Source organism: Prinia subflava, chromosome 21 (genome assembly GCF_021018805.1).
Source record: "Prinia subflava isolate CZ2003 ecotype Zambia chromosome 21, Cam_Psub_1.2, whole genome shotgun sequence".
Taxonomy (NCBI): domain Eukaryota; kingdom Metazoa; phylum Chordata; class Aves; order Passeriformes; family Cisticolidae; genus Prinia; species Prinia subflava.
In genome coordinates, this window is record NC_086267.1 from 921,574 (window position 1) to 937,667 (window position 16,094).

General features: G+C 55.2%; 1 protein-coding gene across 1 annotated transcript; it reads right to left on the reverse strand.

Annotated features, from left to right (window-relative positions):
- Window positions 1-628: 628 nt before the first annotated feature.
- SDHB (succinate dehydrogenase complex iron sulfur subunit B) lies at window positions 629-15,183 on the reverse strand. Its single transcript, XM_063417256.1, has 8 exons — window positions 15,075-15,183; window positions 11,469-11,593; window positions 9,169-9,254; window positions 6,261-6,397; window positions 5,776-5,892; window positions 3,701-3,802; window positions 2,998-3,120; window positions 629-820 (listed from the first exon to the last, which is right to left on the reverse strand). Exons 1-8 carry the CDS (start codon window positions 15,147-15,149, stop codon window positions 743-745), a joined length of 843 nt encoding a protein of 280 aa, XP_063273326.1. The 5' UTR covers window positions 15,150-15,183; the 3' UTR covers window positions 629-742.
- Window positions 15,184-16,094: the final 911 nt, after the last annotated feature.

Here is a 16,094-nt window from a genome sequence, read left to right on the forward strand (position 1 = left end):
GCGGTGTCCTGGTGACCTCAGCAGGAGCAGCATCACATTTCTGGGAGGTTTGAATTATTCAGACCAAAAATCTCGAATTCATCAGCAAAACTGAAGGAGTTCCTTTCTCTCAGCCCTAGGAACTGCTGCAAACATCCCAAACTGCAGAAAGCTGGTGGTAAAAACACCAGGGAAAAGAGGAAGATTCACCCCTAAAAATTCCCATTTTCTTAGGATTGGGAATTAAAGTCAGGAATGTAAACCAGGGCCCCTTGGGTGTGGGAAGAGAACACGTCACTCCTGGTGGGACTGGGACATCGACGTAAAAACATAAGAGAGAAGATTCGCCCCTAAAAGATCCCACTTTCTTCGGATTTGGAGTAAAAACCAGAACACCCACCAGGATCCCACAGGGTGGGACAGGACACCGCATTCCTGCTGGATCTGCCCCCAGGGATCTGCCCCGTCCTGCACCCCAGGAGCTCCAAATCCCCTCTGGGGATTTCAGTCCCAAGATCCCTCCAGCATTCCCCGTTCCCAGCCGGATTTCCAGAGCCTCTCCGTCTCGAGGGGTTTGGGATGGGAAAATGTCCCATGCAGGGAATTAATAAGTGAGTGATAAATGATGAGTACAGGATGGAGCCCGAGCTGTTCTTTACAGCCTTTATTGCAGGTGCACAGGTAACCCTGGCACAGGTAAGGCTCTGCTGGAGCTGCCCAGGCGTGAGGGCCACCCCGAGGTCACTCTGGGGTCACTCAGCCCTCACGCAGTTGCTGCCTTCTGCTTGTAGGTCGCCATCATCTTCTTGATCTCGGCGATGGCTTTGCCGGGGTTCAGCCCCTGCAGGAGGGGCCGGTCAGCGCCTCGGGGGGACCCCTCGGGGGCTGCAGCACCTCCCCTCCCTCCCTCCATCCCTAAATCCCTCCCTCCTCCTCATCCGAACTGCACTGAACTCCCAAATCTGCTGCTGTTCTACCCATTTCCCCCTAACACCTGGAACTCAGCTGATATTCTCCTTCCTTTCCACCCCTGGGAGGTCTCAGGGTGGATTACAGCTGTAATGAGCCCCCAAATCTGCTGCTATTCCACCTCTTTACCCCCCAAAAGCTGGAATTCAGCTGATTCTGTCCTTCTTTGTAAAAGCTGCTGCTATTCCACCCTTTTCCACCTAAAACCCAGAATTCAGCTGATATTCCCCTTCCTTTCAAGCCCTGGGAGGTCTCAGGATGGAACCAAGCAGTTGTAATCTCACAAATGTGCTGCTACTCCGCCTCTTTTGCCCCTAAAATCTGGAATTCAGCTGATATCCTCCCTCCTTTCCAACCCTGGGAGGTCACAGGATGGATTACGGTTGTAATAAACCCCCAAATCTGCTCCTATTCCACCTTTTTACCCCCAAAAAGCTGGAATTCAGCTGATATTGTCCTTCCTGTCTGTGCTGGGAGACTGCAGGACAGATTGAAGTCATAGCAAACTCACAAATGTGCTGCTACTCATAAAAATACTTGTTAGAGGAGTTGCTCAACTCCTCTTTTTTCCCCAAAAATCCAAGTCCAGTCTGGCATAAATTATCCTTTCCAGCCTGGGGAGTCTCAGGACACCTGGGCCAGCCCTGGCTCCAGCCAGGCTGGGAATTCCAGAGGGTCCAAGGGCAGCTCTGCCCATTCCAGCCTCAGTTTCCCTGGGAAGAGCGGCCCAGCCCGGAGCAGGACGCGGAGCTGGAGCTCCCTTCCTGCCCCTGGAGCCAAACCCTCCCTGGGGAGCCGGGCTTTGATGGGGATCAAAGGGAGATAAAGGATGCAGTTCCAGGGTTTTATGGGGTTTGGGTTTCCAGTGGCAGCACGCAGCCTGGGAACAGCCTGACTGCAGGGGTGAGGGGTTTTCCTGGTCTGGGATAACAAAGGCTGTGGGCTGAGTCCTGGCAGGGAGCAGCTGCTCACTCCAATCCAGGAGCGAGGCTGGGAAGGGGCACAGCCACGCTGGGGAAGCTCCCTCAGTTGTGCACAGGAATGGCTCAGAAATCTCAAGAGATCCCCTGGAGCACTCCTGGCAGGGCCCTGCTCCCAAATCCTGGGCTCACAGCGGTTCCCAGGGCCACGGATGAGGAGGAGAAGCTGATCCCCAGCTCTGCCAGGAGCTCTGCGTGTCCCCAGGCTCAGCAGAACGGGGAGGTTTGGCGAAAACTGGGCCCTAAAGGGATCCTTTCCTATGGAAACCACCAGGAATTCCAGCAAGACATGGAAAAGGGCTGGGGAGCCCTCGCTGTGGCCTTGCTGCAGCTCCAGGGGGCCTGTGAGAGGGAGGGATGGGGACAGGCGGTGACAGTGTAAGGGGACACGGTCTGAGCTGACAGAAGGGAGGTTCGGGTGGGATTTGGGGATAAATCCCTCTGTGAGTGTGGGGAGAACGTGGAATGAATTCCCAGAGAAGCTGTGGCTGCTCCAGCCCTGGAGGTGTCCAAGACCAGGCTGGAGCACTCTGGGATAGTGGGAGGTGCCCCTGCCCATGGAATGAGATGAACTTTAAGGTCCCTTCCAATGCAAACCATTCCAGAATTCTGTGTGCTGGCTTAGCTGGGATATTGGGATAAATCCCTCTCTGTGAGGGTGGAGAGGCCCTGGAATGAACTTCCCAGAGAAGCTGTGGCTGCCCCTGGACCCCTGGCAGTGCCCAGGCCTGGCTGGAGCAGCCTGGGCCAGAGCCATGTGTTGGTGCCATGGCAAGGGTGGCACTGCCCCTGTGACCCGTGGGCTCCCTCCATCCGTCTGTGGCACTGCCACTGTGTGACCTGACTGCTCCCTCCATCTGTCTGTGGCACTGCCCCCCTGACCCGTGGGCTCCCTCCATCCCAGGCTATGGGGCTGTGACCTGCCTGCTCCCTCCATCCCAGGCTGTGGCACTGCCCCCCTGACCCGTGGGGTCCCTGCATCCCCGGCTGTGACACTGTGGGCACTGCCCCCTGACCCGTGGGCTCCCTCCCAGGCCGTGGGGCTGCCCCCCTGCCCCCGGGGCCGTACCTTGGGGCAGGTGCGGGTGCAGTTCATGATGGTGTGGCAGCGGTACAGAGAGAAGGGGTCCTGCAGCTGTGCCAGCCGCTCCTCCGTGAAGTCATCGCGTGAGTCGATCATCCAGCGGTACGCCTGGCACGGAGGGGACACACAGGGGACACACAGGGGACACAGACGCTGCTGGCACGGTGCTGGCACTGGCCACAGGCCCTGCAGCCACCCCGGGAGTGCCGCTCCAGGCGGGGACACTGCTGCCTCAGGGTTTGAGTTTTTGTGTTTCTCAGACGCTGCGTCAGTGCCTGACTCTGAACTCCACACAGCGCCAGCCGCTCCCCTCCCGTTTGGGCACACACAACAATTCCCTGGCCTGACACTCAAGGACACCCTCCAGCCTCAGCCCCCAGAGTGAAACAAAAGTGAACTGGGGGGAGCAAACTGGGGGTGAATGACTTCATTACCTGAGGCTGTGATTGGAGCATTAACCCCTGATATGCAAATGGACCGAATTTATAATTGCCTGACAAACTCCTGACCATCCCCTTTGGGTATCGCCTCTGGGAGGCTCCCGAGTGCCCCGGGTGCATCTGCTGAAGGCCTTTAATAAACACCCCCTGTGCTCTGTGCTCCTTGCCCGGCCTGTGCCCCAGGCAGGCACCCAAGGGATCAGCACCGGCCAGGTGACAGCAGCAGGTGACAAAGGGCCCGTCCTCACCTGCATGAGCACGGCAGGGCCCAGGTACTTGTCCCCGTTCCACCAGTAGCTGGGGCAGCTGGTGCTGCAGCAGGCGCACAGGATGCACTCGTAGAGCCCGTCCTGCGAGGGGAGAGGACACGGCCACTGTCACCGCAGGGCTGGGGACACAGGGCAGCCACCCCCAGCCCCACCGAGCAGCTCTGAGTGGGAGGCAGAGCTGCAGGGGGCAGCAGCTCCTGAGGGAACAATCCCAACCCTCCCAGACCGGGGCCAGGAGCTGCTCCCGATGGTCCTTGTGTCCCCCAAGGCCCTCATGTCCCCCAAGGCCCTCGTGTCCCCCATGGTCCTCGTGTCCCCCACGGTCCTCGTGTCCCCCATGGTCCTCGTGTCCCCCACGGTCCTCCAGTCACCTTCCAGCTCAGGGATTCCATGGTTCCAGCACCAACACAATGAACCAGGATCTGGGACAGCAGGGGAAGGGCATGGCTGGGAGAGAAGGGGAAGCTGCTGGCTTCTCCTGCATTGGCTTCTCCTGCACCCCTGCCTCTCCTGCACCCCTGCCTCAGCCTCGCCTGCCCTCCCACCTCCCCCCCAGCCCGTCCCTGCCAGGACAGGCCGGATTTGTCCCCAGTTCACAATCCCAGCTGAGCTCAGCAGGAAGGGAGAGCAAAGTCTGCCCGGCAGCCTCGGGTGCAGCTCAGGGTGCAGCTCAGGGTGCAGCCTGTCCCCAGGGGCACCCCCGGCACGAGGCTGGGGCTGCTCCTGGATCACTTCCCTGATTTCATGGGCAGTTTTTGTTCCAGGCACAGGAGGAGTTCAGTCCTATGTGGAAGTGACTCTGGCAGCTCTGCTCATTCCTGCTGCAATCAGGAGCTGATTCCCCATCCCAGGCAGGAGACTGAGGAGCTCAGGGTGCTCTGAGCCTCCCTGACACAGAGCCCACCCTGGCTCAATTCACATTCCCGAAAGTTATTTTGGGATAAAGGTTTTGGTTCAGGAAGATTCCTGGTGCCAGAACTCCCAGCAGCTCCTAACAAGCCTTTGGGAAGAGCTGCCAGCACCGAGGGCAGAGTTCCCTCTCCTCCCTCCAATCTGATTTCTAACTGCACCCCTCCAAACCATGCAGGATTTAAAGGAATTTTTCTGCCAAATCCAAGTTTCTCCTGCATGCAGGCTAATCCCGAAGGGAGAGGAATTCCATCAAAGGGATCAAGATCTGTTTTTCCAGGTGTGGCTTTTGGGTTTCCCTGTTCCCAGCCGGCCGTGAAAGGGACTCTGAGGGCAGGGAAAGTCCCCTCAGTGCTCACACAGGGATCAGATAAGCTGGGAAATGTGCAGGAGAACAAACTGCTGCCTCTGGATAGAGATCCCTGCAGCCTGCCCAGCCCTGGGGCTGTTCAGGTGTCATACCTGGGGCTATTATGGGATGTCAGCCTGGCTGCAGACACCAAGGGACGTGGATCCCTTTGCTCAGCCTCCCTCCCTGCTGCTCACATTCCCCTCTCCCTCACCAAAAGGAGATTTGGTGTCTCCACAGCGGAGCAGGGACAGGCTGAGCTCGGGATTGTGGAACGACGGATCCATCTCAGCAACCCAGAGGAAAAACCCCTCCTGATCTGCTGCCAACCCCTGTGGCAGCCATGGAAATCCACCCCAAAACCCGGCCTCGCTATCAGCCTTTTAAAGGGCTGCTCCTCATCTGCCCCCCAAAACATCCCCTCAAAATCCCCCCTGCTCAAGGCTCACACCCCAAATCTTGCACTTTGGCTTTTCCCAGGACCACAGCGAGCTGGGAGCACAGCCAGGCACAGCCGGGCCTCTCCCACTGGAATATTCCAGCCTGGAACCTGCAGAGGGCTCCCACCAGCGGGAATTTCTCAGGAGGGAATGGGATCAGAGCCCCCTGGCAAGCCCAGCTCCCAGCCCTGAGGCAGCGGCTGTGGGGCTGTGCCCCACATCCCGGGATCGGGATCGGAGTGGGAATGGGAATGGGAAAGGCAATGGGAATAGGAAAGGGAATGGGAAGCTGCTGAGCGCTCGGGTTTGGCCCTGGGCTGCCCTGGGAGGGGTTTGACACTGGAAATGGCAGTGACCAGTTTCTGGCGGTCCTCTATGGACTGCAGGTACTGCTCCTTGCCCTCCTTGGACTCGTCCTTCTTCTTCAGGTAGGGCTCGATGGATTTGTACTGGGCATAGAAGTTACTCAGGTCCTGGGGCAGGAGAACACAGGGATCTGGTTACGGGGCTGAGGAGAATCAGGGAACATCCCCTCCAGGATCGACCCCAAATCCCATCCCTGCTGTCCAAGCCGTGGGGCCTGACCCTCCCCTCCAGCCCCACCCTCAGGGGCAGAGCCCCTTGCCCCTGTCTCCCCTAAATCCCCTCCTGGCACAGCTCCACCCCAAATTCACACCTGAAAACCCGACCAGGGGGTGGCGTTCCCTCCCCAGCCTGCCGCATTCCAGCCGGGACACTTTTAGTCACTGGGACCCACCCAAGGGACACGTGAGGCCTGGCCCTGGTGGCACCTGCCGCGCCCCGGTCCCCGCCCCAGGGTGTCCCCCAGGGTGGCACTCACCGGAACCAGGTCCTTCACCACGTACATGTGGGGCAGGGGGTAGATCTTGGTGACTTTGTTGAGGTCACCATCGATTTTTTTGATGCAGGCCAGGGTGTTGCCCCCGGCGATGTTCATGGCGCAGGAGCCGCAGATCCCTGAGGGGGAAAGGAGAGCAAAGTGTGGGATTCTCCCTCCTGGCCCCAGAAATGGCCCTGGGCTGTCCCGGGGAAACTCAACTCGACTCTTCCCAAGCCAACAGGATCCCAAAAAATCTCTTCCCAACCTGCCAGGGTCTTGGAAAACCCCTTCCCAACACACCAGGGTCCTAACCCCAACCCAGAAAACCTCCCAGAAAGGCTCTTCCCAATCTTCTGGGATCCTCACTTATCCCAAAAACTCTCTTCTCACCAGACCAGGGTCCTCACCCATCCCAGAAAACCTCCTCACTGGTCCTGGAAAGGCTATTCCCAATCTTCTGGGATCCTCACTTATCCCAAAATATCTCTTCTCACCACACCAGGGTCCTCAGCCGTCCCAGAAAATCTCACTGGTTCTGGAAAAGCCTCTTCCCAACCCTCCAGAGGCCTCATCCACCCCAAAAAACTCCCTTCCTGTTCTATCAGTACCCTCACCTGTCCTGGAAAACCTCTTCCCAACCTGCCACAGTCCCAAAAACCTCTTCCCAATCCACCAGATCCCCAAAAACCCCCTCCCACCCCACCAGGGGCTTCATCCATCCCACAAAGGCCCAAACGAGGAAAATGCTGGAATTTGCCACTGGGGTCCAACGTTTTTGAATTTCAGTAAGGATCAAACATGGGAGCTGCTTCCATCAACACCAAAACATGTTTTCCACAGGGAAGCTCCTTCCCCAGCAGAAGATGAGCTGGCCTGGGCACCTCAGCAGCTTTTGGGTGATTTGGGGAGGGGAGAACACCCAGCTCTGCTCTCGGGTTTGGGGCACGAGGTAGGAGCCGAGAGAGGCACAAAATAAATTAGAAAATAAAAAAATACAACAAAAAAAGACATTAAAACGTGGGAAAACTGCTGCAGCTTCCTCAGTCAGAGAATCCCAGGGCTGCCAGGGATGGAAGGGCCCTCTGGGAATCACCCAGTCCAACCCTGGAGCAGGTGACACTGGAATGTGTCCAGGGGCCTTTGGGACCCTCCAGAGAGGGAGATCTGGGACCTCCCTGGGCACTGTCCGACCTTTTTTGCTCCTAAAAGCCTGGTTTTGTCCTTCCTTTCTGTGCTGGGAGGTCCAAGCTGCAGTAAACCCACAAATATGCTGCTACTCATACAAAGAGTTGCCAGAGGAGGTGTCAGCACCCCTTTTCCCCTCAAACCTGGAACCCAGGCTGACACTGTCCTGCCTTTCAAATCCCCGGAGGCCACAGGATGGATCCAAGTGACAGCAAACTCACAGAACCCTCACAAACCTCACTCTACCCTTGCTCCCTCTAAAAACGGGAGCCCCACTCCAGGGAAAGAACTTTTTCCAAAGGTTCAGCTGGAATTCTTGTGTTTTCCTTGTGGCTGCTGCTCCCTGTCCTGTCTCTGGGCACCACTGGGAAGGGTCTGGGACCACCCCCTGGAAATATCTGTGAGGATTGGCAGGATCCCCTCTCAGCCTCCTCACCCCTGGAATACACAGGCCCAGCTCTCCCAGCCTCACCTCACCAAAGGGGAATAAAACTGCCCAAACCATGCCCCAGATCCAGGGATGTGACCCCATTTCCCCCAGGCAGGAGCTTCCTCCCCCGGGGTGCAAACTGCCCTGCCAGAGCGAGAGGAGGGACAGCAGGGGCACTAAAATAGCCCAAGAACGGCTGAAATGACACCTCTGACAGTGCCCCTGCCCCTGCACTGCCACGAGGCCACTCCTCCCACTGCAGAAAGGCTCCCAAGTATTTTCCAGCCAGCTGGGAGGGAAGCAGGGCTGCAGAGCCGGAGCACGCGCCTGCAGCGGGAATGTGGATCGGGGGTGCCACGGCAGGGGCAGCACGGAACCAGCCCGGCCTGAAAATCCAGGGAAAACATTCAGGGCAGTGAATCCCAGCTCGGGGAGAGATTTGACTGTCTGGGAGCCCCACTCCCAGAATTCCTGCCCTGCTGTGCAGATTCCAGAGGAAAAGGTGCCTCGGGAGTGCTGCTTTCCATTCCTATCCCAGACAAAACACCTCGGGGCCCACCTGCCCTGAGACTGCCCCTGCCTGCAGACCCACCTCGTTAATCCAGAGTCATTCCAGCCAGGAATGCAATCCCACAGCTCAGCAGCCCAGCACAACCCTAATCCAGAGCCATTCCAGCCAGGAATGCAATCCCACAGCTCAGCAGCCCAGCACAACCCTAATCCAGAGTCACTCCAGCCAGGAATGCAATCCCACAGCTCAGCAGCCCAGCGTGACCCGTGAATCAGGAGTTTTTCCAGGGAAAGGCTGAGACCAGCCCCGGACCAGATTTGGGAGCAGCCACAAGCCCAAACCACGCGTGCCCTTTTCCTCAATCCACCCCTGCCCGCGGCCAAGGGCCAAGGAGAAGATTCCTGGAGCTGTTCCTCGAAGTCCCGAGTGCTGTCCCAGCTCCAGCCAGTCTGATTCCCACAGCAGCGCTGGCACAGCCCCTGCTGCTCGCCCCCACTCCACCCCTGCCCTCGCAGCCTCGCCGCTGGAATCCCTCCCTGCCTTTCCCCACGCACTGGGAGGCAGCAGATGAACCAGACTGGGAGAGAAACTGGAACAGCTGGGAGCTGTGGAAGGAATTACTGGAGCTGGCAGCTCAGAACGGTGTCATTACCCCCCGTGGCTTTGCTCCCTGGCTCACGCGGGTGTTTCATCCCCGCGGGTGGGAGGGGAGCAGGTTCTGAGCTCTCTGGGGTCCCACAATCCCACAGGCAGCATTCCAGGCGGGAATGTGCTGTCCTTACCCTCCCTGCAGGACCTGCGGAAGGTCAGTGTGGAGTCCATCTCGTTCTTGATCTTGATCAGGGCATCGAGCACCATGGGCCCGCACCTGCGGACAGACCCTGAATCACCAACCCTGCACCCACAGACCCCAAATCACCAACCCTGCACCCACAGACCCCAAATCACCAACCCTGCACCCACCCAGCACCCACAGACCCCAAATCACCAACCCTGCACCCACAGACCCCAAATCACCAACCCTGCACCCACCCAGCACCCACAGACCCCAAATCACCAACCCTGCACCCACAGACCCCAAATTACCAACCCTGCACCCACAGACCCCAAATTACCAACCCTGCACCCACAGACCCCAAATCACCAACCCTGCACCCACAGACCCCAAATCACCAACCCTGCACCCACCCTGCACCCACAGACCCCGAATCACTGACCCTGCACCCACCCAGCACCCACAGACCCCGAATCACCAACCCTGCAGAGCCCACCCTGGGGCTGACCCTGCACCCACCCAGCAGCACCCATGGGGTTTCCATGGGGTTCCCATGGGCTCCCATCAGGGCTGTGTCCATCCCAGGGTCCAGCAGGGATCAGGGGATCAGCCCAGGGCCAGTGTGGGGCCCAGGCTCTCCCGTGCTGACCACTGAGGGTGCAGCCAGCTCCAGCCCCAGTGACCCGTGCTGGGCCCGGGCTGTGACAGCCCTGCCTGTCCCCGTGAGTCACAAGGGACAGGGGACAAACACTCCAGGACAATTTCTGTCGTTTTACACCCAGGGCACCACCCAGGGATGATTCACAGGGCAAAGCCACTCCAAAACCGGAGCTGTTGCTCCTGTGGGTTTTGAGAAGGGGCTGGGTGGGAGTGGGAGCACTGGGGAGGGTTTGGGGTGGATTCCTCTGGAGGGGCTCCTGGGAAGGGTTTGGGGTGGATTCCTCTGGAGGAGCCCTTGGGAAGGATTTGGGGTGGATTCCTCTGGGAGGGATCCTGGGAAGGGTTTGGGGTGGATTCCTCTGGAGGGATCCAGGGAAGGGTTTGGGGTGGATTCCTCTGGAGGGATCCTGGGAAGGGTTTGGGGTGGATTCCTCTGGAGGGATCCAGGGAAGGGTTTGGGGTGGATTCCTCTGGAGGGATCCTGGGAAGGGTTTGGGGTGGATTCCTCTGGAGGGATCCTGGGAAGGGTTTGGGGTGGATTCCTCTGGAGGGATCCTGGGAAGGGTTTGGGGTGGATTCCTCTGGAGGGATCCTGGGAAGGGTTTGGGGTGGATTCCTCTGGAGGGATCCTGGGAAGGGTTTGGGGTGGATTCCTCTGGAGGGATCCTGGGAAGGGTTTGGGGTGGATTCCTCTGGAGGAGCACTGGGAAGGGTTTGTGTGGATTCCTCTGGAGGGGCTCAGGGAAATCCAGGCACAGCATCCATGGGAAGGTTTCTGAGCCCCTTCCCGGGATCCCAGGGAAGCAGGAGCTGTTTTGGATACCACAGCCAGGTGTGGATAAACCACAGGAAGAGTGGATACAGCTCCCACCTTCTCTCCCCGGGACTCGTGAGCTGTACATGGAATTCCCTTCTGGAACACACAATCCCAGAACGGGCTGGGTTGGAGGGACCTTTCCATCCCATTCCCATGGGCAGGGACACCTTCCTCCATCCCAGGTGGCTCCAAGCCCCATCCAGTCTGGCCTGGGACACTTCCAGGGATCCAGGGTCAGCCACAGCTTCTCTGGGAATTCTGTGCCAGCCTCACAATTGGGAATTCCTTCCCAGTATCCCATCTAAAACTCTCCTAGGGAAGAATTTCTTCCCAGTATCCCACCTAAACCTCTCTTCTTCCAGTTCAAACCTCGTCCCCTGTCACTGCTCCTGACACCTGCCAGGCCACCACCCGCCCATGGGAAACGCTGCTCTCCCTCTTCTTCAGCAGCCCCCAAACTTCCCAAATAAATCAAATTCATTAAAACCACCTCCACCTCTTTAACCCACCCCAGGGACATGGCCAGGCCCCCAGATGTCACAGCACTGTCACCTTTCCCTGCTGGGACAGTGGCACTGGGGGCACCTTCTGGCCCCCTCAGCACAGAGGTCAGCCCCACAGGACCTAAGGAAAATCTGCTTTTTCCTGGGATAACACCCACGTTGTCTGTGGAAAGTCTGCTTTTTCCTGTGGAAAATCTGCATTTTCCTGGAATAACACCCATGGTGGCTGTGCCCACGAGCTGCTCTGTGGCAGGGGTGAGCAGCCCCTTCCCGGCCATTCCCTGGATCTGGGATTGCTCCCCAGCCCCATTCCCGAGGGATACCCACTTGTTCAGGTCCACCTCGTAGGTCTGCATGCGGGGTTTGTCCCCGGGCTTGTCGGGGTCCCATCTGTAGATGGCGAATTTCTTCAGGCGCGGCGCCGCCGCCGCCGTCTGCACCTCCCGGAGCACCTGGATCCCGGGAAAAACAGCCTCAGATCCCGGGAAAAACAGCCTCAGATCCCGGGAAAAACAGCCTCAGATCCTGGGGAAAACAGCCTCAGATCCCGGGAAAAACAGCCTCAGATCCTGGGGAAAACAGCCTCAGATCCCAGGAAAAACAGCCTCAGATCCCAGGAAAAACAGCCTCAGATTCTGGGGAAAACAGCCTCAGATCCCACCCTGGATCCCAGGAAAAACACCCTCAGATCCTGGGAAAAACAGCCTCAGATCCCAGGAAAAACAGCCTCAGATTCTGGGGAAAACAGCCTCAGATCCCACCCTGGATCCCAGGAAAAACACCCTCAGATCCTGGGAAAAACAGCCTCAGATCACGGGAAAACCAGCCTGAGATCCCACCAAGAGGAGATCCGGAGATGGATATGTGTGTATCCATTAAAACCCATATGAATTATATCTATATAAATACCCATCTCTACAAAGACACACAAATATAACCACGTATGCATTTACACACACCTGTACATAAACACGAGGTGTGTATTTGGAAAGGTGTGGATCCCTATGTGTGCACTGGATGCTTTATGTAGTCATGTTATTATTATATTGTATGTATTTATATTTTATATACTGCATCATATATATCATTTAACACATTATACGTTATATACACTTATACATATAAATGTGTATATAAATATATATCCACAAGCATGTATAAATATGTGTATACATACGTGCGCATTGTTTATTATTTATTTTACTTGTAAATTATATGTGCGTTTATAAATACATATTTATAAATATATATTCACAAGCATGTACATATATGTGTATACATATGTATGCATTGCTTATTGTGTATTTTACTTATAAATTATACATATGTGTCTATAAATTATATGTATTTGTATATTCTATTGGCTGTCACTATAATTATGTTTATTTATATATTGTGTTTGAAATTATAGTCTATGTATTTATATATTTGATATATTCCATGTATTCTATGTATGTATATATTTCTACAGTGTATATTATACATTATACAGAACATATCCTATTTGTATGTATATATATATATACACATATGTGTATATAAGTATACAAAGCATTTTATATTTATACTTATACTTATATTTATATATTCTTTGCATGTCTTTATAAATTATATGTACATGTTTGTACATTCTAGTGACTGTCATTATAATGACACAATTCCATATCTACTTTATTTATATATTGTGTTTGAAATTGTAGTCTATATATTTGATATATTCAATGCATTCTATATTTACTCTATGTATATATTTATACAGTGTATATTACATTTTATACAGAACACATCCTATTTGTATGTATTTATATATATACACATATATATACACATATAAAAGTATACACTGCATCTCACATGGGATGAATTTATGTATCCTATGTATGTGTTTATAAATCACATGTATTCATGTGTTTGTAAATGGTATGTGTTTGTATATTGTGTTGCATGTGCAATTACAATAATTTAATTATATTTTATATCTGTACATTTTTATGTACACATTTTATACATCTACTTAGACATGTATAAGCATATACCCATATGTGCACATATTTATAGGTGTATTTGGAGATAAATATAAAAACATAAAATTTACAAATATGTGAATTTACACAAAGATTTGTACATTTGCATATTTATATGTATAGATAAAATAGACGTGTTTTTCCATAAATTGAAATATTCTATATAAATATATCCTCGGGCTCCCCCTGCCCAGAGCAAGACCGATATTCCCGGAATTCGGACCCCCAGCTGCTCCTGGATCCATCTGATCCCAGTGGCTCTGCCTGCCCCGGTTATCCTGGAATTCCCGAGCACATCCCTGCTGCTCTTCCCGGGAGCTGCTCCCTGTCCCGGGATCACCCCGGGCCCTGCTCCCGCTGCTCTTCCCAAACTCTTCCTGCAGTGTTCCCAACCTTTTCCTGCAGTGTTCCCCCTGCTCCCACTGCTCTTCCCAGCTTTTTCCTGCAGTGCTTCCACTGCTCTTCCCGACCTTTTCCTGCACTGTTCCCAACCTTTTCCTGCAGTGTTCCCCCTGCTCCCACTGCTCTTCCCAGCTTTTTCCTGCAGTGCTTCCACTGCTCTTCCCGACCTTTTCCTGCACTGTTCCCAACCTTTAGTCCTGCAGTGTTCCCAACCTTTTCCTGAAGTGTTCGCACTGCTCCCACTGCTCTTCCCAGCTTTTTCCTGCAGTGTTCTGACTGCTCTTCCCAACCTTCTCCTGCATTGCTTCCACTGCTCTTCCTGACCTTTTCCTGCACTGTTCCCAACCTTCTCCTGCAGTGTTCCCTCTGCTCTTCCCAACCTTTTCCTGGATTGTTCCCCCTGTTCCCACTGCTCTTCCCAAACCTCTCCAGGGCTCCACTTCCCTTCCCTGCTCCCCTCTCTCAGATCACTGTTCCCACTCCTCTTCCCGACCTTTTCCTGAACCACCCCCCAAATTTCCTGTCATCCTTTATCTCCCCCTAAACCCTTCCCAGACCCTCCCAGCTGCTCTCTGCCCCCAGCCCCTCCTCAGCACCTCCCTTTTCCCGGCCATTCTTCCCATATTTCACCTCATCCTGGATCTCTCCTGCCCCCTCCCTCCATCCCCTCCTTCCTGCTCCCAAATCCCACAGATCCTTCCAGCCCCCTCCCCACAGCCCCTCTGCCACTGACCCTATTCCCTCCAAATCCCACAGATCCCTCTGCCACTGACCCTATTCCCTCCAAATCCCACAGATCCCTCTGCCACTGACCCTATTCCCTCCAAATCCCACAGATCCCTCTGCCACTGACCCTATTCCCTCCAAATCCCACAGATCCTCCCCACTGACCCTATTCCCTCCAAATCCCACAGATCCCTCTGCCACTGACCCTATTCCCTCCAAATCCCACAGATCCCTCTGCCACTGACCCTATTCCCTCCAAATCCCACAGCCCCTCTGCCCCCCCTCTGCTCTCCCTCTCAGCTCACCCCATTTTCCCATCCACTCTCCCCACATTTTACCGCATCCCATCCCCCCTCCAGCCCCCTCTGGAACTTTCCCCCTGCCCACCCCAATTCCCGCACAGCCCCTTCCAGGTCTCACACCGCCCCTCTCCCACCCTTTCCCTCCTGCCCATCCCCTCCCCACAGCTCCTCCCTCCTCTCTTCTCCCACCCACTCTTCCCCTCTTCTACCTCATCTCCTCCTGCCCCCTCTCTCTCCGCCCTCGCTGCAGCCCCTTCCGCAGCCCTCCCCTCGTGTCCATCCCCAATTCCCGCACAGCCCCTTCCAGGACCCACACTGCAGTTCCAGCTCCCTCCCCACAGCTCCCTCTCCCCCTCAGCTCATCCCCTTTCTCTCCTACCCCCATCCCGGGCCCCTGCAGCCCCCCGGCCGCCTCTGCCACGCCTCCCCTCCCTCCACTCGCAGCTCCCCCAGCCCCCGCGGTGTCCCCGGCCCCTCACCGCCCGCGGCCCGGCCCGCAGAAGCCCCGCGGGGCCTCCGCGCCTCAAGGAGACTCCGACCGCGGCCGCCGCCATCTTGGCGCTGCGAACTTCCGCCCGCCCCGGAAGCGCCCCCGCCGCCGCCATGTTGTGCGCTGACGGGAAGGGGAGCCCGCCATGCTGGGTGCGGCGACGCCCTCAGGGAAGGCGCCATGTTGGGTGTGGCGCGCCCTGTGAGACGCGGCGGGGTGGCAGGGGCAGGACACCTAAATTCCCGTTTTTCTCTCTTAAATTCCCCTTGTTTTCTCTCCATTAATTCCCAGCATCATTATTTTGCATGGAGGTACCTGTGCTGCCACCTCTCTCTTTAAGGGGATCTGCCCCGACACCAACAGGACAAAGGGTGGGTGCTGGGGAGCAAAGAATCCCCGAGATATTAAGGTGGGAAAAGCGCTCCAAGGCCCCTCCAGGCCCTTCGAGCCCAAGCTGTGACTGATCCCCACCTTGTCCCCAGCCCAGAGCACTGAGTGCCACATCCAGCCCTTCCTTGGACGCCTCCAGGGATGGGGACTCCGAACCTCCCCAGGCAGACCCTGCCAAAAAAACACCCCCCCGTTGGAAATGATGTAACTTCCTTAACTGGCGTTATAAAAGCATGTTATATAATTGGCTTTTCACACATATTAAAATGAATATCCCATGTGTTATGTTGGAAAGTTATACTGCATTAATATAGTTTCTTTCAGTAATATGATAAATGTAGTTTTTAGGTTATAGAATAATAGTAAAATAGAAATATGCTATGTAAAGATGCCTTTGTAATTAGCTCTAGAAATAGAGAAGATAACCAAAGAACTTTTTCACAGCTTGATAAGAGCAGCAATGAACAAGAAGGCTCTGAGAAAAGATTTATGACATAGCTCTGAGAAAAGATTTATGACATAGCTCTGCAACTTAACAGCGCCATGAGAAGACCAGATTTATGAATGGAAAGGGAAGATTGAGTTTAAACAGGAACACCTATGATTTGAAAGGAATGTT

What these genes read in the sequence shown, in the direction of transcription:
- SDHB (XM_063417256.1), bottom strand. Translation starts at nt 15,149, where the DNA reads ATGGCGGCGGCCGCGGTCGGAGTCTCCTTGAGGCGCGGAGGCCCCGCG. An exon ending in TGGTGAAGGACCTGGTTCCG is followed by an intron (nt 5,893 to 6,260) that starts GTGAGTGCCACC and finishes CTCCTGCCCCAG; the next exon opens with GACCTGAGTAACTTCTATGC. An exon ending in TAGAGGACCGCCAGAAACTG is followed by an intron (nt 3,803 to 5,775) that starts GTCACTGCCATT and finishes CTCCCCTCGCAG; the next exon opens with GACGGGCTCTACGAGTGCAT.